Source organism: Ciconia boyciana, chromosome 12 (assembly GCF_034638445.1).
Source record: "Ciconia boyciana chromosome 12, ASM3463844v1, whole genome shotgun sequence".
NCBI classification, from domain to species: Eukaryota; Metazoa; Chordata; class Aves; order Ciconiiformes; family Ciconiidae; genus Ciconia; species Ciconia boyciana.
The window spans coordinates 22662993-22684255 of NC_132945.1; the positions used below are offsets into that span (position 1 = coordinate 22662993).

Sequence of the window (21263 nt, forward strand, 5' to 3'; positions counted from 1 at the left end):
AGTGCCATACAGCCCCATACCCACACAGCAGAAGGGCTAATGTTTGAGTGCAATCCCAAGGCCTGATTCAGATCAGTTTTACTGCTGTGCACCAACTGATTTTCACCTGATCTCCTCAAATACACACCAGCAGCAATGTGGACCGTACAGCCTGGCATGCTTGCGAGTTAACAATGCTAAGCACGACATTTTTACTGTTTGAAAATGCGTATGTATGAGTAATTCTCTGTATGATTCATTTAGTGGTCTTTGTTGTTCCTTAGACTACCATACAGTTATTTTAGAGGATGTGTTATTTTACTGCTGCAATGAACAAGGGAACTTTCTCTTCTCCCCGGTTTTCAGAAAAATGTGGGATGTTAGGAAGGGGTCAAAGAGAAAGAAGGAAAATTTGTCATTTTTCCTTTGAAGTCTCCAGTTCTGAACTTGGTTAGAATCTTCCATGTGTCCTGCGTGGACTTAGACGCTCTTGACACAATCTCTTAAGCCAATGAGTTGAGTAGGGACTGAATTCAGCTATGACTTCAATCTCTCTAGCCTTTCCTGGGCGTCTTATTCACTAGTGGAACAAGATCCTTTGCAGCGGATCCAAACTGACTCTTGCACTGGAAGCAGCAGTTCAACCTCGTAGACATTCCCCCTTTGCGTGAAGTTTACAAGCTGAATTTTACAATTTTATCATGTGCCTCCCTATACCGACATAAGATCTCGTTGTAGTTTAAAGGGAAAATAAATCTGCAGGTGTGTTGTTACACAGTAGAAGGGTTATAGAGTTGTAATTCAGATATCTAGCAATAAAATAGAAAGCAATAAGAAGGAATGTAGGAACCTTCCATTTGCAAACTTCTGCAATACGCTAATTTATCTGTTCCACTGATGATTCCTTAAATGAACATTTATTATTGAAGACCTGAATCCTGAGGATCTGGAGAACAGTAACATGCATATCTTCTTTCCCCTTCTCATTAAGCCCTGCTTTAACTGTGAGGTTTAGGATCTGCAGTCTTTGCTGACCCTCCAGGACAGCCGCAGGAAGAGGGAGGAAAGGAAATCGTTTTGTATTCATATCCAAATATAAAATCAGCTTGATGTTCTTTTCTCCCTCATCAAGCGATTCACGTTCCTCCCCCATTCCGACTTCCCCTGACACTGCAAAATCAGTGCACTTCGGTGAGTCCTTAATGCAAAGTCCAACTGAAAAAGTAATCTAAGTACAAAGTTGAATGTTTTTCTATTTAAAATGCAAACAGGTTAAAATCTGCAGCTTTAGCTTTTCTGTTTTCTTAAAAGAGAAGACTAATCACCCCAATCCTGTGCGGGATTCAGCAAAAGAGAGAAAGGTGCTTTCAGTTACAAAAGACCTGGACTGTCTGATTCTTGCTCCAAAACATGGTGAGGTTCCTCCTGAAGCTCACAGCTATGGTATCCCACCCTCGCCACCCTCTCTGTTCCCATACCAGGCCAGGATGGGCTGTCAGTGTCCCACAGTGCGCAGTGAGAGGCTGGCTTTGAGAGAAGGCAGGGAACATCAGGAGTCACCCCAAAATAAACCCGTTTCCCCACAAGTTCCATCTATCTCCCGCAGATCTAGGAGGAACACGTAAGGTGCTGACAAGCCCTGAGATTTTGGCTCCCTCTTAAGAGTTAAATCTATTTTGCTGTGACATGAGCTATTCTTCCCAAAGCAGAGATCAGCTGGTAGCACCTCTAAACCATGGGAACCTGATGAGGGCAAAGCTTTGAGCTGGTGCTTTGGGTGGGGGTGAATTTGCACCCCTCACCCCCATTCACAGGGGTTCATTGTGCACACGTATCCAGCCTGTCTTTCTTCTCATAATGTGCTTTCATCTCTCCTCATTTTAAAGAAACCAGTGACCACCCCACCCTGTCATACAACAACTGTAGGGCTATTTACCACGTTGAAAGGAAATCCCATGTCACAACCCCTAGGAGCACAAGGAATAATGTCCGGAATTCCTTTATCTGTGACTAGCCCTGGCGCACAGTCTCTTTCCCGTCTCTTAAGTATACACAAATATATTCTTTTCTTTTGTCAAGGCAATGGGCCCAGATTTTAATGATGGTTTATTAAAAAAAAAAAAAAAAAAGGCTTTGGCAAGACTCAAGAACAAACGTTCTCTGACTTTAGGCCCTTTTGTTCTTCAAGGTGAAAAGTGACTATAAAGAATGAGGAAAAATGAATCACTGGTCTTTGCCCTCCATAGTAAATTTGACCTCCACTGTTTTAACAGTACCTAAAATTGGTGTCCTGGGCTAATCAGGGAAGTAGTGTGATAAGTCTTTCTCCATGGCTGCTCTGCATGATGATTTTGTTTAAAGAGATCAAAATGACTCTTTGGGCATTGCAATTTTTTTAACCCTCAGCTCCAAGGCTTCTGTTCATGTTTCCATGCCAAATTTTGCTCAACTAAAGGTCATACTTATCTTATCAGTTTGTAGAGTGATGGAGTAAAAGGCACTAATGGACACTATCAATTCTGAGGGCAATGCTCCCCTTGGATGAGAGGATGGAAAGGAGTGAGATGCGGCATGTACTTAAGTGCCCCCGTGCACGTGGGTCCAGAGCTCTGGCCGTTTCCTGCACCCACCAGGCCTTGCAGCACTGTAATATGTTCTGCTCACACTATAAAGAAGACCAGGGGCTCATGTCTCGATCTGACACATCCTCCCAGGGCTGGCAGATACAGGGCATCTCTGCGATGCTTGTGCCCTTCCATAGCATGAGCTAGAAGCCTACAGGGTTACCTGCCGACATCCCGAGCAGCTCTGGGTGTCTCTGCATAGGCAGCTGAATCAGGCGCTGACATTTGCCTCCTTCCAGGCCAGCAGAACAATGCAGGGTGCAACCTGGACCACCAGCTCCAGGAGAGAAGGGAGGGAAATCTATAGTAGGAAATGGCTGGGAGCAAGGAAGTTGCAACAGGAATATTGGCACCAGCAGGCTGAGGGAGGCGGGGGAGGCAGGCAGGCGAAGGAATCTTTCCAGGAAAAGAACATTTGTATCAGATACTTCCAAAAATAAAATATCATCATGTTCTAAATATTGGCAGCACTGCTGGCTTGGCCCGCCACTCTTTTCGGCACTCTTGCAAATCGCTTTCAAAAAAGTGTTTATGATCCTTTGCTTTTGAGTCCTTCCATGCAAAAAGAAAGACACATGCCAACGGGGGACCACAGAGCAGCCCCAAGTGATTCACGGCACCCTCTTCTCACTGGGTGGTGATATTAGAAAGCTGACAGCCTTGCTGCAGTACAAATAACTCACCAGCTGGAGTTTACTGGCTCTTTTATTTATATTCCTACAGCACACAGGCAATGCCAGATGTGCTGTCCCTGATTCATGTATATTGTGTTTGATGTCTCTCATCAGAATCAACCCTGGGCTAAATCCAGAAACTAAACTGTTTTTAGCAGAGATAAATATTTAGGCAAGTCTGTGATTGGCAAGAACCTGTTCCTCCCTTTGCATCCCATTTAAAACAGAAATAAAGGTAGCAGCTCAGAGCGTAAGCTCATCAAAGATCTTGTCTACACAGGAGGAACGCGGTGTGCTCTCACTGCCGACTGAGCAACTGCCATTTAAAAAGTCTCCAAAAGAGGGGAGAACTTGGCAAGAGAGAGCCTTCCAGGGGCTGAAACCGGAGCATTTACACAGCATTGTGTCTATGTGCTGGACCACAGCATCAAATTAGCACCTGCTCTTATCTCTGTACTGTCAGGCTTTCTCCTGTCTCTAGGGCATGACACACAGTTGTTGATAGTAGATGCTATCACGGACTTTGACAACAGGGGGGGAATAAATTACACTGCTTGCCCTGCCTTTTGTCAGGTGTGGATGTGTGTGTAATAAGCTGACTTTGGATGCCTGTTAGCGGTAAGTCTTGATTTTCCTTTGCCCTCTGTGTTCTGGTCCACACAGTGTGTATATAGCACAAAGGTTTCAGTTGTAGGACAGTATGTGGAGAGGCTGTACACATGGGTTTTTCCTTGCTTGTTGACAAGTTCACTTATTTCTCCACTTACTGAGTGACCTACGCTACGTGAATAAATCCAGCACGCCTCTCTGAGCTTTGTTGCGAGGTCTCCTGAGAATGGCCTCTCTTTCCTATGTTGGGATCTTCCACAATGCCCACAGCTCTGGCTTGCCTGTCCTGCCCACATCACAGGGACTGCCTTGACAAGAAGCCTTTTCAGAGCAGGAAGGATGGTTTGGCTGTGGAAGGCTCTAGTGAAGGGACTGAAGGGGAAATTCAGGGTGGTTCTTCTCTTGTTCAAGTCAGCAATTTCATTGTGGCACAGCCCATATGCCAGTTAACTTCTAGGACTATCCTGTTTACAACAAAAGTACATGATACTCTGAACTCCTGCGGGAATCGTCTAGCTGTGTGAATTCAATTCTTGCAAATCAAAGTAAACTAGTCCCTTCCATTTCCCTGCACTGTCACTTTGCAGTCAGTAACAGTGATTTAAGGCCACTTTACTCACGACTGGGCTTTTATTCCACAGCTTTATTTGCTTGGCCTTAGTTCTGCAGACTGTCCAATGCAATGAGGAGATGAGCCCCTATGTTCCAAATAATCTAGGCTAATGTTGACTTTAATGGATGATAAATATTCCTACCCCCCATGTCAAAAAGACTCATGACTTCACCAGCATTGTCCCAGAAGGGGAAACCCAATTCTATACAGACATGTTCTCATTATAAAGTTGCTGCATCACTGTTTCAAAGAGATGAGACTGTTACGCAACAAAACTAGAAGGCAGCTCTTAGTTTCACCAACCCAGTGTTTCTGACTGCATGCATGTCTATCCCAAGAAATGCTGATTTTGGCTGCAGGTACTATGGGGAGTACACAACCTGACAGTGCTGATATCACTTATAAAGGCAGGCAAGCATCACAAACTTAGCACAAAGTACCCAAAGTCCTGGGTAGGGGGGTTCAGGAATACCTCCCTATTTTGTATCCTGCCTGAACGAGGTCAGAAGAGATTGGTATTCCCATCAGAGTGTTGCTGTGTTGAAATGTGGAATTTTTCAGGAATTTTTCATTAACGTTGGCTCTGGCAGATAAAATACTGGCCATGCCAAAGACAACATGCTTGGGAATATGTTGCTCTTGAGCACAAAGATACTGTACCCTTAGCACTGCAGTTCACGCAGCAAATGGATCGCCCCAGCTGACAAATAGAATAATAGCCATGAAAACTGATAATGCCCAGATATTTTGTTTTACCTATATATTTTCATCTTAATTAAAATGCCAGGATAGCATATTCCAGTGAAAACTCATTTATATTGTTCCCTTTTAAGTGAGAGAAACCACTCAGTAAGAGATTAAGCAATTGTAATTCTAGCTTAGCCTGGATGTAAAGATCAACTTTCTAACTCTTCAATAACTTGATCTTTTTTAGATGGCTTAACTACACATGAAGAGAGACAGATTATTGGTCACGTATATCCAAAGCAGTGGCTGAATGAGTGCTAAGTGTTCAGGAGCCTTTCCGGGCTGGCTTCACAAAGGTACTTTGCTACAGGGTAAGTGAGGAATTCATGATGACCAGCAGCGATAAACCCATCCGGTCCCTGGTCTTTCAGCACTGAGAGGTGTCTGTGACAGTCATTCTGTGAGGCAGATTTCTCCCTCACCAGCTGGGCATGGCCAGCACACCTGATACCTTCCTCACCCTCCAGAAACCACCACACAGAGCTTCCGTGAGACATTTTGGTTCCTGGGGCATCTTTCTGCACTATAGGCTTGTCGTGGTTTAGCCCCAGATGGCAACTAAGCACCCGCTCACTCACTCCCCCCCCTACCCTCGTGGTGGGATGGGGAAGAGAATCGGAAGAGTAAAAGTGAGAACACTCGTGGGTTGAGATAAGGACAGTTTAATAGGGAAAGCAAAAGCCGCGCGTGCGAGCAAAGCGAAGCAAGGAATTCATTCACTACTTCCCATGGGCAGGCAGGTGTTCAGCCACCTCCAGGAAAGCAGGGCTCTCTCATGCGTAATGGTTGCTTGGAAAGACAAACGCCATCACTCCGAATGTCCCCCCCTTCCTTCTTCTTCCCCAGCTTTCTATACTGAGCATGACGTCATATGGTATGGAATAGCCCTTTGGGCAGTTTGGATCAACTATCCTGGCTGTGCCCCCTCCCAGCTTCTTGGGCACCTGGCAGAGCATGGGGAGCTGAAAAAAAGTCTTTGACAAGTGTAAATACCGCTCAGCAACAGCCAAAACATCAGCGTGTTGTCAATATTATTCTCATACTAAAACCCAAAACACAGTGCTACACCAGCCACTAGGAAGGAAATCAACTCTATCCCAGCCGAAACCAGGACAAGGCTTCTGTCTGCGCTGCCTCCTGCTCACTTCATTCCCAGAACACATTGCAGCTCCCTTCTGCCTTTGGCAGCCCCTTCGCAACCCCACTCACACTCAGGCTGTGAACTTCTCTCTCCTAACCCCAACCCTAATCCTAACCCCACACAGTGCCCAGGTCCAACACTGACCCCACCTGGGCTCCTTTTGTCCTGTTGGCTTCTGTCCTACCAAGATGCCCCAGGAGAGATGTCTTTGTACCTGCTGGAGACAGAAATGTGTACTTAAAGTAAATACTTAAGAGATCTGCCTGGCCAGCTGCTTGGGAAAAACAAAACGCTTTCCAAAGAGGAACAATGTCTCTTTTTGTCCTTCTTCCCACCCTTCCTCAAGACAAAATCTTGACAAATATTAAAATAAGCATTAGAGGTTTGGTCTCCAGGTATGAGAAGGGAAGATGCGTGAAATGGGTTGTCTTGCTTGTATGTGTGTGCCCCATGCATCTTTTGTTTTCTGCAATGGCTATGCCCACCCTCTAAGGGCCTTTGGGGCTGAAGATCCAATATACTTTGCCCAAAAATGAGAATATCTTTTGTGGAAACTTATACTTAAACCTTAGCTGTACGTTTGGGTAGGTGCAGATGTCATAGGAAAACATCCGTGGCTGAGAAAGGACAGTGCCAAAATGGCAGTAATAATAATAATCATAACAGTCTGCATTTCTAAGATTAGTTGTGAGGTGGCTTACAAAGGGATTTAACCTTGCAACATGTTTGTGAGGTTGGTAAGTAATTGCTATTATATACTGCTGGAAACTGAAGACAGATAAGATAAGTATCTTACTGAAGATCATACAGGAAGCCTGCAGCAGGAATTAGAGCTCAAGTAAATTGGCTCCCAGTTCTGTGCTGAGCTGCAGGATCATCCAGGGAAAGGCTCTCTTCAGTTTCCACAGGAGCTGGAAGGAGCTGGCACTAGTGAATACCTGGTGTGCATGGCAGTGCCCTCCCCTCTGAGGGTGGCCAGCGGGGCAAGCACACGGGACAAGGAGGAAACAGAGCGCAACAGTGTATTTTGAACCCTTGCTGCATGCTGCTCAACTGCAGCTCTTTCCTCTTCCCAAAAAGCATGCAAGTTCCAGAAAAAGTGAGCTCCTAGCAAAGGGGATTTCTCCTTTTGCTTCTCAACTTTGATAAATCCAATATTCCCTTGCACAGTCTGATACCTATAATCACCTTATTTCCACTGGGGTGAAAGCAGTAAGAAAACAAATGGGCTATAAGGGTGTGAGGGCTACCTTCCTCCAAGGAGGAGGGGAAACTCCACCTGAAGATCAGCACACTCAGTTGTACTCCAGGCTCATTAACCAGCTCTCCAAGAAGTACCTCCAACATAGATGTGCACAGGGGAGACAAGAACAAACTCTCAATCTGGAATTCTTTAACTGTAGCAGACACTCAGCAGGGGAATCCATTAGACGGGAGCTGAAAATTAGCTTTGCAAATTTCTCTGTGCCAGAAGTCATAGTCAGAATGAAAACGAAGAGGCTTTTTGGAATATAGTTGCAATAGGAGTGACGCTGCATCCATTTGCACGTATGCATGCGTGTGTGTGTGTGTGTGTGTGTGTTTGCACTTCATTATTCCTCTGAGGCAACTAGCAACCTACCGCATACGTGTGGGCCAAGAGGCTGAGGGAGGTACCACATTAAAAGAAATCCAAGAAAAACTGTAGCCTTGCAAGCCCTGTGCATCACTGCCATGCACCTGGTGGTACCCAGGACACGTAAGCAGGCTCCGCAAGCCAGCATTAGCAGGGAGTGGTGTGTTAGACACACCTTTTGGATGGGCCAGGCAGCATTTCAGAAGCAGGCGTCACACTCTTCAGACTGTGCGAAGCTGTTTACAGAAGGCAGGGTAACAACGACTGATCTAGTCTCTAATCTTTTTCATCTGCTTGTCTCTGTTCCCATGCAAAGTAAGCGAGAGCACAACATGTCAGTGCAAAAGAGCGACAGCCAAACCAAAGTTCTATAGGAGTCTGTCTGGAGGACAGGAGAGAGATTCATTTCTGACAGTTCAGGCCAAGCCTATCATGGTAACCCAGTCCTGATCCTTACAACCTTAAACGCCTCAATATCTTTGTAGCTTCAAATGGCTTTTTCTCTGCTGATGGAAGTGAAAGATGAAGTAAATCTACTGCAGTTCCTGAGCTGCATTTTCTCTTCAAAACATTTATGGCCCCATCCCTCCAGGGAGGAAGGGAAGTGCTAATCTCCCTGGTTTACAGAAGAAGAGCAGAGGCACAAAAGCAGCAAACATACCTGTGCTGCAGAGAGGAATGCAATGCCAAAGTGCCCAAAGCGCTAGAGGTCTGAGTGGGTACCTACAAACTGAAGAGTGCAGTTCATGCGGCAACTGAGCTCTGGTCCTGAGCAAAGTGTCCACGCTAAACAGTGCGGTGAACACAGCTGCAATTGCATCGGCCATTTCACATCCAGAGATTCTGGGTGTTCCTGTATCATACCCTGCTGAAGCCCCTGTTCTGGAGTTAGTGCTGCCAAAGCCGTTGCAGATGTGCCCCAAGTGAGCTCCTCTAAGGTGTTTGTCAAAGGACAGGGGACTAAAGTTGAGTTACTTGAACATCATGGCTTATGTCCAACCCACCTGACATCCTTGTTAGTTTGGAGCATGGCATCTGGTCAGCAGCCGTCCCAGCATCCCTCACCCAGTTCAGATGAAACTCCGCAGACCTGGCCTGGTCTCCTCTGCTCCTGGCCGTCTCACTCATTCCAAAAGCACCCCTCAATGCACCACTATGTCTGCCTGAAGTATTTCAACTTCAGGCCTCTGCTGCAGAGAGGCTGCTTGACGTGCAGTATGTCTAACAAGACAGCAGTTCAAGGCAGAGGAAGACATCAAACCAAATTATGCCTGAATCCATGTTCCTAAGAATGTAAAGGAAATGCAGCCAAAATGAACTATACAACCACAGAAAGTTAATGTATGCTCGTTTGTATATCAGACCATTGTCCAGGGGAACTCTCAGTTTCCTCTCGGGATCTATAATGAATAGACCTATAAGAGAATGTTATGGTGGCAGAGATTTCTCTTTTCCTACTATTTAACTTAGAACAATATAGAATCAAAACAAAAAGGCAGCCTTTCAAAGGCTAGCAGTACAATACACACTAAAGGACATCTCTTCGACCATTAAATGAAAGAGCACAAGAGAGACCTTTGCCCTACGTACGCTGAGAATTCCTCTCAATTCCTTTATCATATACACTGCAAGAAGATCAGCGTATGAGATACCCTCCTTACATCCCACCACGCCCAAGTGTCGCTACTTTGCTTTCACTACCAACAGATGTCAAAGACCAGAACCGAGATAAGCAGAAAGATTTTAAAACAGGAAAGATACTACAGGAGTTAGGCTGTTCTGGACTCTCCTAATGATACTCTTTAACCCCTTTTACTGTCTCTTTTAAAGTCTGGTTAGCCTAGCTCTAAATTTAAGGAGACTGCATATGGTGACACCAGACAAGAGCAGATATGGTATTGGCAGCCCAAAACAACGGCCCTGCAAAGCTTTAGCTACTTGATTCATCAAGGTGAAGTGTTTATCCTGAACCATAATGGTGATGACTTTAATGATGTCAATATTAACAGTCGTTGCTTCTCCAAGGATGCAAAAGAAATGCACAGAAAAAGTGTAACCACTATATCAGAAATGTCCAGAACCTGTAATAGCAATCCCAGAGTCGTAGAATAAAGCCTTCAGTACTTCCCTCATACAGATTGTCAAGCACTTCACTCTGGATTAAAGATTACACTTGGCCTTTTGTTCAGGGAAAGGGCTAGTTCATCAATAAGGTGATTTCCGCCTTATCAACTACAAAGCGTGGTCACACTAGGTGTGACCCAGAAAAGAAGAAAAAGCCACCTGAGAAGGGGTAGTGACAGCACCGTTGCTATTTGAATGCACATCCCTCTATCCACTCTCTGCACAAGGAGAAAATCTTTAGTAGCTTTTTTTATGCAGCAAACCAGCCCCTAAAGGACATTCTGCAGTACTGCACAGGCAGTGTGAGCTACCCAGGCACTTGTGGACCCTGGACCAACTAGCTGTGTTTACAAATGGATCTGATTTATGCTGGTAAGAGATTCATGCTGTCAGCTTTGTGTCTCATATTTCTGGCCAAACTGATTCTACCCAGTCATTTATCTTACAATGATTATTCCTGCTTTCCCAAGCAATAGCTGCCTGTTTCTGAACGACACCTTTATCTTTTTAATGTAAACTATCTTGAAAACAAGATTTTTATATAAAAATTTCAGTTAAATCGCGAAGACATTGAGACCAAAATTTTTAGGTCAAGTGGTCAGACTGAGGGGTGTCCCAGGCGTAGGTAGACAGAAAGGCAGAATGTCAAAGTTGCATTGCTCAATGCCAGACACAAATCCCTGTAGCATTTAAAAGTCTACATTAATGTTTTAAAGTACAGCGATACTGTGGTATTGTACAGTGGAAGAGCAAATGGCAGCTATGCAAACTTTACTCCATGGAAATCAAAACTAGCTCAGTTTTAGCTTTTCCAGTAATCCCACTTTGAGCACAGAATTTTCAGCTTTACTGCCCCGATTTTCTCAAAAGTGCAGGACAGGTTTGGCAAATGAAAACTGAGATTTATACCCAGACAAAACTGTCTCCTTTCCTCTGCTTTTGTCCTTCTGCCAGAAACTCTCCAGAAAGCTGAAGATATTGTCATGAAGAATGTTAAAACAAATTGTGCACATATTCTTGGGATGGGAAAAGGAGAGCCTTTCTCTTGGGAGCAGTAGTCTGTGCTTGTAGACTTGTGGGATGTCGTAGTGCCTGTTTGTGGCTGCCTGCCCTAGATGATATTGTATACCAGCTCTGACATGCTGGATAGTACATTAGGAAAAGAAGGTTACTAATTTAATGTTAGTAACAATATAACAACCACAGTTATGCACAAAATTCAATAGAGATCAACTTCAGTAACCAGAAGAAGGCACACTACTTCATGATTTATTAAATTAAATTAATAATGGCATTTCACCATGTAGGTTTGAACACTATGTTTCAAATGCAAAGCAGACAGCAATAAAAAAAGCCTAATTACATGGCTAATTTATACCAAATATTTTTATCCTTAGTATAAAGATCACAGTCCTATTAATATATTGTGAAACCCCAATTTTTTTTTAGGGGTCTTTCTATCTTCTCTTTCTAGTCTAACAATGCTCTTCTGATATAAGCCATAGCATATAAATAACCAGCTCTACTGGTCTTTCTGGTCGACAAGTCTGTAGATCAGACAGTATCCCCAAATAATCCCATGTCTCCATAATACAAAGAAGAAGAAATCAGCCTTGTATACACCCTCCGTCAAATGTAATAACAAATTTTCCCGATGGGGATTGCAGTGTACAATACTATCTGGAGCCAGATGGGGGGAACCTTTGACGTACCCTGCTCAGCAGCCGGCTGTCTTCCTGAATTCACCTTGCCCAGACAATTCCTTCATCCCAGGAGTCGTGCCACACTGCGTCTTTGTTTTGACCTGCACTTCTTTTTCATTAGGGCAGGGTGATATTGCCCAAATTGACCCAGAGAATGAAGCTACCCATGTTTATTTGACTTTGTGGGAAAGCCATGAGAAAACAGTCCTAATGCAAGCACAGCCTAGAAACCCCGGAGCAATTCCAAACCTATAAACACGTCACACCAAAGACTTGGTTTATCTCCTTTCTGGATGAAATCAGAACCTGATGTATCAGTGGATTAAGTAATAAAACTGTTAACGGGATCATTAGCGGCTTCACAGTAACAACTGGGCCTTACTTTCCCAGAGACCCATGGTATCATTATATTTGGAAAAGTCATCACTGAGTGGGATGATGAGCTGTGAGAAACACATGGCTCTTTCAAAGTGAGATGGGCCAAGTCCATTGAGATCACAGCCAGAGGAGGCTCTGCCCCAGGGAATCCCTCCCCATTGCATGCTCCACTCGGTTCATGCTGACATAGGATTCTGGGGATTAATTACTCTTTCTGGTAATTCCTACTGGGCCAAACCCTGTTCTCTTGCCTTAGCTGTTACTCCGTCCTTACTCAATAGAAAATTTGCCAAGACTGAAGGAAAGTTGTTTTAAGCATGAGGGCCTCCAGAAGGCTTAGCAGAATGGGATCTTTAAAGCCAAAATAAATGTGAAGTGAGAGTGTACACTGGAGCATTCAGGAATAGCAGTAGGGGTTGTTGTGCTGCCTCACACAACTGGATGTTGCTGCAGTGTCAAGGCAGGGGCCACACACTGGGTTTCCTTCATCATAGGAAAGCAAGCAGGTTACTTAGCTTTCTCACCGTGAATTTTCACATCCAAAACAAATCAGGATTTTCCAGCAAAATCAGTAAAATCTCTACCTTTATAAAGCATGCAGTGAGAGAGCAGCTTTCAGTCAGTTCTTTTCTCACTCAGATCCTGCCACAAAATGTATAAACAACCATAATAAAATAAATGTTCTCCGTCACACAAAGGCAAATTCAAAGACAGGCTATTGTCTTCAGCCAAGCTATAGCTTTAAACCTGCGTAACTGAGAGCAAAGCTTGTCCCGAGTGCATGAACATGAAATGAGAATAATCCAGACATCATCCATTTGTAGAGAAAAAATGTGGCAGGCCAAAAGGTTAGCCGATTCTCTCTGCTTCACACCATGTAATAGCTTAAATTGTGTTTAAAAGGTTCTCAGAGTGACATCATTGTTTAGATTCACTTGAATCATCCTTTAATTGTAACAGTACAAAACCCTTTTAACTAGGCAAATTTGCTGTTTAGCTCTGTCCTGCTGTGTCATGCAGCAAGAGCTGATACAACTTCCTTGCCTCATATACACCCAGAAAGAGATCTGGGAGAAGCATTTCTCCCCACACCTGGGCGCTGCATTATTATTTCTTCTGATATTCCTCATGAGTTAAGAAGCAAAGTAATACCTGTGCTTTTAAGTAGTGGATGCTCATGAAGTACCTTCCCTTATTTGCCTTATTTCCCTTAATTTCCCTTTCTTTGCAAATTAGCAATGATAGTATTAATTCAGGAGTGATTTGGCAGCGAGTGGTGTGGGTACCCTTCCCTAAGCGGAGGTGGGGGATGTAAGTAGTGACCCAGTGCTGGACAGCACGGCACCTGTGGGATTTATTTTTCTGCAAGTAAAGACAGAGACCTTGAGGTTTGCAACTGATAATCCACAGTGCTTTACTTCCCTCCTTTCAAACACAGTCACATACGTCTTCCTGTTAAGGGTTCTGGGCAATCTCTTCCAACAGCCATTTCCTGTATGAAGGCGTATTGTAATTAGGATTGCCCACAAGAAGGGTTTCCAAATGCTACCGTGTGGGCATGTATTACGGCCCCTCGGGGAGCTGGCTTCAGGCAGCTGGAAGAACAAGTAAAGAAGCAGAGGGGAAAAACACGTTTTATAACTCCTGGAGGACACGCTGTCATAGGCATCTGTACATTAAAGGTCTGAAACGCCGACCCCTGCGCAACCCAACCCAAAAGCTGGGGAAGTCCAGGCTCAGTATCAGCTTTCAGGGAAGATCCCTATGGCTACAGAGGGCCAAAGTGAGCCCTTCTCAGTAGCTGTGAGGGAATCGAGGAGGAGAACTGCGATTCTGGGAGGCCCCACGCTCACATCACCCGCTGCAGGCTTCTAGGGACAGGGAGGAAATTGCTTTAACTCCTAAGTTATTCTATTTAGCACTGATTTCACTTAATGACATAAGAGTTAATGGCAAACAGGATGAATGCCTTACAGAATAGCTGCTTCTGTGTATTTGTGTGGAGTATCCCTAGGAGCAGTCCCATTTTACCCACAGCTATAGAGGAATAGGTAAAGTAGCCCCATGGTGGTTGGTGCTTTTCCGGCAAATTGACCTTAGTGTATCTGTAAGGAAGAATTTAAGGTGTGCAACTTCTGAGCTGCGGGCTCTAAGGAAGCAAACATTTTGGCTGAGGTGTTTTAGGTTCATGGAGATTTTGTAAAAAATGGAACAGGTAATGACTAGGTCAAGCTTCCTTGACCCTTGAATCAAGAACAATCCCAGCAGGGCTGAAAACTCCCCTCTCTACTTCCTTGGCAATCATGTTCCCACAGTTCAGAAAAACACAGGAAGATCTAAGGAAACCTATGTGGAAATCCAGAAGACAAAGGCAAGTGATCTGAAAATAGAAGGTTGGTCCCTATATTTCCTTTACATTCGGGGCCTGAGTTTAGTTTTTGGCTGAATTTTGAACTCTTGGGGACCATATGCTTTTGCCATTCCCTGCAGGGCACAAAGGAAAACTGTTCAGCCTTTCATCATTCGAAGGGTTAGACGAGGTTCTTTCCTTCTTGCTTGGTAATGTCAAGGACTCCTCAGTGCTAAAACCTTTACTGCTTAGAGCCACAACAAAAGCCTTGAACGCTGCTTACACACACCCCATGCACTAGCTGTGACTCCTTTTGCATTTCTAGATGTTGGAGGGGAAGGCTTGCAAAAATTGCTTGTAAAATTCCCTACAGCAGGAAGACTTAGTGCATCTGCTTGCAGAAAGCAAGAGATTCAGCTGCAGGTCTTAGGCAATCCCACTTTGGCTTGCCAAAATCTCTGCACCAGGCACAATTTTAAAGGCAAAATTCGTTCTGGTACAGGGAAGAGAGACTGTGCAGGCTCCTGTTATGGAAAGGCTGAGAAATTCCTCTTGGCTTTTTCTAATGTAAAAATTCAAGGAATTCTGAGCCCTGAGGGGGGTTTAGGAGACATCCAGGAAGGGGGCGGGAGAGCAGGAGAGGGATGTAGGATGTAGTGAGGACAAAAAGTATGTGCTGTAAAGACAGACTAATCCAAGGACTTGGAGATGAGGGTATTGGACTGCCTCAAAAGCAGTCCACAGACTTACTCACTATCCATCAAAGTGCATAGCTGTATTACACTGTTAGTAACAGCCTAATACAAAAGTTAACATCTGCACAGGGCAGTAGCTCAGCTGCCCTTAGTATGTGAATTCACTGCTTGCATTTCCAATGCCTCGGAAAGCACACAGCTGAGACGGTCACTCGGGTATGTACAGTGGAATGCCAGCGATGGCTGCATGTGCTGCAAGCCCTGTCTCAGCTACGGCAAAGAAAAGCACCATCACACCAGATTCAGCTCTGTGAAGTGGGGACTGGACTTGATCCAAGAGATTCTTTCCTGTTTTGTATTCTAGTTATTGGCAAATGCAGGAGATATGATCAGCTTGTAAAATCAGTCACAAGATTTGCCTAGTGCAGTTCCGAATTTATGTTAATACCTGGTTTCAGGTGAGCTGAGGTCCCCCACGCAAGTGTGTTCAGCACTGGGGCAGCGAGGAATTAGCACCAAATGGGCAGCCATCAGTTCTGCTCATCACAGCCTCATGAGATCAGACTCCCCACCTTCTCTGAACCTTCCTCCTTCCCCACTTGAGGAAGTGGCTCCTGGACAAGTCTCTAAGGTCACACCTCTCATACAGAAAACCTTGCTTCACATGATTTGTTCTAATCGTGCCTTGCTTCTGATGATTGCAAGCTCTCTGCTGCTAAAGTTCTGCTCCCTGGGGCAAGCTTCAAGCATGCGCTTATATTAAATGCCATTTCCAGATAACAGTCTTGGCTGGATGATTTTGGCAGCTTCGACTATTTTCTCTGTGGCCTTAAAAAGAAAAATTAAATAAGTGCCTAACTTGATGAGGAGATCAGTTCAGATTTTATGCCATCTTATTTAGGTAGCCAATTTTTTTTGGTTGTTGTGGCTGAGTACAGTTAGATGCTCTGCCCAAAGGTGAGGACTGGGGGAACAGGAATGTCTTGATCGGCACTCAGAACCCTTCATGTCCTGTCAGTCATCTGAGCTGGTTTCTGAAGGAAAACACTAGGGACAGATCTATTTTGTTCCTAGCTGTCATTTAGATATACCAAACATCTTTTAATTACTTCCACTTGTAATTCCCATTCCAGTGACATCAGGCTGGTTTAGAGAAAAAAGGAAAGGTGGAGCAAGGCTGATCAGAGGAAATATAAAACTAAGCATGTGCAGTTTGGTAGGGCTAAGCTTCAGTGTCCTTCTCATACTCACTTTGAAAGTCAAACGCTGCCTCCTGGAAATTTCCTGTGTAGTTTTAAAAAATGCAGGTTGCTGTTGCTGCCCCCAGAACTGTTTTGCAATGTAAACTGAAAGCAGCTTCTTTGTTCATCCTGTCCTTTGCTGATGATCAAGTGACCCTTGCTGCATATACTTTGCAAATGTCTTTGGAAGCAAAAGATGTGTTTCATCTCTGAATGTATATGGCATAGGGCAGATTTTCACCCTACTTCAAACTGTGCTGGCTATTTGGAAGACAAACTTACAAAAAACATGGACCACCTACCACTGACTGTACCTAAGAAATCTCCTGTGGTGGCTGGAAACCTTTTGCCCTTGCACGTAAACCTTCTAGCAACATAAATATTATATATTCAGCCCAACTTGATATATTACTTCAGACTGAAGTAGATCGAGCTATTGCTTTGTACAAATACTTAATCATAAAATGAACAATTCAGAGAATGTATGAAAGGACAGAGATAACTCAAATGCACCTCGTTGTTCTTATTTAGATTCATACGTATTAGCAGACCAATGGGGAAATGCGTGCAGATAAACTTTTTTTTTAAACTTCTTAAAGAAAATATGATAACTTCTTATAACAGAAACCTTCAACAAACAAACTGGTTTGTATTCTCAGTATTCTTTTGGGCACAACGCTGGTTTTTAGAAGTTCAGGGAGTATTAAGAAATACTTTACATTTTTTTCCTTGCCTTAAATAGATGAATTCGTGTAAAGAGATTTCCAGTTGGTTTTGAATGTGGCAGCTTCAGGCAGGAGGCTCATATATCACAATCTTAAAAAAAGTCTTCTCTGCTTTTTATAACATTTTCCCACAGTAAAGCAAATGTTTAGGAATAACACCAATTAAGAGACACAGTTTTGGTTTACTAGAACCGATCAACAGCCCATATTGCCAGCTCTCCAATCCTCAGCTTTCCAGCACTGACTGCCTCAGAGAAAGGCAAACCCTTAATGCCTCTGACTGCGCAACAGTGCACCGCTGAGCCTGCATCTTCCCGGCTATACGCAGTGAGCATCCTAGTTGGCAAACCAGGAGGAGTCTGAGCTCCTGAAGCTTTTGACTTAGCTACAGATATGTGGTGTCTTTGCAATGTATATGTTAACAAGCTAAATTGCCCATCCTAGTGTATTCTATTTGTAGAAGAGGTTGCAAAATGAAACAAAAAAAATGTTCAATTTCAAACTTGCTTTAATTTCAAAGGGATCAGGCAGGACCTAAATTTACTCTTGAATCTTCTTAGTTTTCCAGTATTAAATCATTGAAATTACCAAGTTTATTCCAATACCTGAAAAGTTATTTGGATTGCTCATATATTAAAAACTTTTTGATGATAATGTCAGGGGGTAAAAGATAATAAATTTTTCATGCAAGATATAAGGTGTTACTAGAGTAAAAAATTCTTTGTGGAGTTTTTTAAAGGGCTGTTTTTTAACCAACCCACTCCATACCTAAAACATGTGCCTGCTGTTGGCATCTGCACAATAATTACTACATCCAAAGTTTTGAGCAGAAAGACCCTAACTAGTACTCTAAGAAGTTGAACATAAGCTGTGTAATAAGCAAAAAGAAAGTGGAAATTTAATGATACTTGTAGAACTGTCTTAGGAAATTTAAAGACGCATAAAATGTTTTGAAGCTGTGTTTTATAATAAGGCAGGAAATTATTGGGATGATGTTTGCATGGTCTCTTCCCCCTGCTAAACACTCACAAGGACTGAAAGCGCCAAATAAGTTAGGAGTTCTCTAAAGGAGATCATCAGATGATCTGGATGAATTTAATGACTATGGTTACCTTCTGTCCTCTGGCATCCACAGCACACCTAGGCAGCCTTGGCAAGCTGCTGAGCAGGATATGGAAGATAATGACACAGCGGTTGCAATCAGCTACTAATAACAGAAGGAGAGGGCACTCGGACTCCTTTGCTAAGGTTTGGTACAGGCTGGAGAGCTTCCTTTCCCTTGGGCACCAGGGAAGTCCTGACCGGGGAGGTATCCCTCGCTGGGCAGCTGCACTGCCCTCACTCAGCACCTCAGGTAGTGAATGTCTTTCACAGTTGTAAAATCTTCTATCTGCATTACAGATGAAATTATTTGGATTTTAATCAGAGTCAGCCTCTTCAGCACAACTCTGCCTAATTTCGACCACAAAGATCCCAGAGAAGGTTTAACCTGCAGCCTGCAGAATAGATCTGTGCCTCTTGTGCCTTGGGAGGTCAAACAAAGTTTCATTGAATTCATTGCTGGAGATGAACTTTGAGGGAAAGGTGACTGAGGAGTTAATACCTCAAGAACATTGGTGCTATCCAGAATCCTCGGACTTCCTGGCCCTGTTTCAGTTTGGCTTCCAGCCTAATTAGGGCACACAGAGACTATGCTAACATACTATCTTTTCCTAATGATGGACAAAGGTCTGACATCCATAACACTGCTTCCAAATCCATCATCAGCCTTTGCCTACAGGGACAGTTAGTGATGTGCCTGCTTTCCTTTCTTTGCCACAGGATGTGGACATCACCTTCTCTGCCTTCTCTGTGCCTGGCACTGATGGGAAAGTGAATCTGCACCAAAGTTATTAGGACCAAAATTATTAGGAAAGTAACCTGGTAAGGACCCGAGCCAGCCCTGAAATGTGGGTAGCATCTCTAGCTAGGCTTTTCACCCACCTCCTCAGTAACAATTGCACTATGCTGCACTTCATCCTGGAGCCTCAGGAACACTTGTGGCAAGACACTTTCTCCCTCCTGCCAAATACTTGTTACTATCTCTCTCTGATCCATGAAAGTCTGTGGTGATTTATGCCTTTGTGAAAATCACACTGGATTTCTGGTCATTTGCCTTCTACAGGCAACTTTTCCAGACTATTCAGACGTTAAAACTAACGTAGCGTGCAGCTGGCTGCTCGCGCACGTGTCAGCCAGATGGAGCACATTACGGGAATTCTCTGAGGGCTGCGCGAGCTTCCTACGCTGCGCCAGGTGCAACTCAAGGTGGGGGTGTCCGGCGTGGCACGGGACTGCCTTCTCTGGGGTTAACTTTGGCACTGCTACCGTGGGTCACGAGGGTTTCTGTGGTCCTTTTTACCTTGCTTCAGTTTGCTGCTTCAGTTTTTTTGGGAAAAGCTGGACAAGCCCTTTGGAGCACAGTCTCAGGCTTAGGTATTTGTTCTGTAGGTAACTGTGGGGAAAGTACTGGAGGGGATATGTGAAATTCACTGGGGCTAGTGCTTGCCAATCAGTTTCTTTCTGCAGAAGGAATACATTAAATCCCTGAACGAATCCAAGAAAATCAAGCACAGTGATGCTTCACAGTGTTTCCAGAAGCTATCCTCTTGATATTAAACTATGAAAAGATTATAATATGCTAAAGAAGCAACAGTCTTGTGCTGTGAAATACATTTCACTATCCAAAAAAAAAACCCAACAAATCATCATTATTGTCAGAAGGAATTCCCCAGTAAATAACAGACCATCTCCCTTACACAATTTGCAGTGTCATGAATGAATAGCATGGTAATCCAGCAAAATCCTTATGCTTAATGAGATAATGAAAAGTCATACAGCAGATGGAAAAGCTCTTCTAAATCTCATTAACTTGCCTCTTGGCTTTTTCTGATATCGGCGAAAATCGGGAGTAACTCCAGGGGGGAGAGTGCATTTGCAGCAGGGTAAAATGAGTGCTGGAGAACGGGGAACCTAAGCTAGCATCAGCACTGAGACGGGGAACGCAGCGGAGAAACACCACATGAATAAGAACTGAAATATCAAAGAGAAGGTAGGCGTTTGCCTGCCATGTCTGTACCCACACAGCTCCGCCATTAGCGCTGATCCCTCCCACAGAAGGCGAGAGAGCCCTACGCGCCCTCCCCGCGCCGTGTGGAGCGCTACCGGACAGGCCACAGCTCCTACTTTTGAAGCCTTTTGAAGCTAGAAAAGCGGCACCTGCCCGCCGGCCCGGGCGTCTCCTCAGCGCCGCCGAAGAAACACGGGGGGGGGGCGGGCGTTGCCCCGCGCGTGCGGGCGGCAAACTCGCGCCCCCGCGAGGCGCCACCTAGCGCCCGCCTCTCCTCCTCGCCTGAGGCACGGCGGAGAGGAGGGCACGGCCGGTACCGGCGGCCCTCGGGCAGGAGAAGCGGCAACGGCAAGGCAGCCTGCCCGCACCCCTTCACATCCCCGGCAGCACGGTGGGTCCCGCCGGGCTCCGTCGCTGGTCAGGCGAGCGGGGGGGAGAACGAGAAACCCAGGTGTGAGCGGGTCTTACCGTGCATCAGGAGCAGCCCCTGAAGGGCATAGACGGCCAGGGCGGTGCTCGGCCTGGGGACCATCGCCGGTGCCGGTGCGGGTGACTGCTATATCCCTTGTAAGGCGCGGGAGGAGAGGTCCGCAAACGGGGACAAGTTTTCTTTTCCAGCAACAAGTTTCGGAAAGCCTGCGGGCTGGAGCGGGAAGGGAGGGGAAGAACGAGGCGTGCAGAAGTTCCCACTTGTTGATTCCAGTTAAATTGTTCTTTCCATTCACCGCTTCATCCTTGGGCTGCAGATTGTGTTTTCCTTCGTTTCTTCTCGAGGTGCAAGTTTTTAGGCTTTTTTTTTTTTTCCCTTTTCACGACAACTTTATTCCTCGTCCCCCCCTGCTTTTCTAATTCATGGGGTGCCTGGGGGGCGGGGGGGGAGCGTTACTCTGCCTGAGAAGAGAAGGCTCCCCAGCCCGCCTGGGTGGTGCAAAGTAA

The 21263-nt window shown here is 44.8% G+C and overlaps 1 protein-coding gene across 1 annotated transcript in view; it reads right to left on the reverse strand.

The window, feature by feature from the left end:
- LOC140658611 (vascular endothelial growth factor receptor kdr-like) overlaps positions 1 to 20913 on the reverse strand; it is a 138261-nt gene extending 117348 nt beyond the window's left edge. The window contains exon 1 of the mRNA XM_072877249.1: positions 20796 to 20913. Within this exon, the coding sequence (XP_072733350.1) occupies positions 20796 to 20859 (64 nt within the window). The 5' untranslated portion in view covers positions 20860 to 20913. The remainder of the gene's footprint in view (positions 1 to 20795) is intronic.
- Positions 20914 to 21263: the final 350 nt, after the last annotated feature.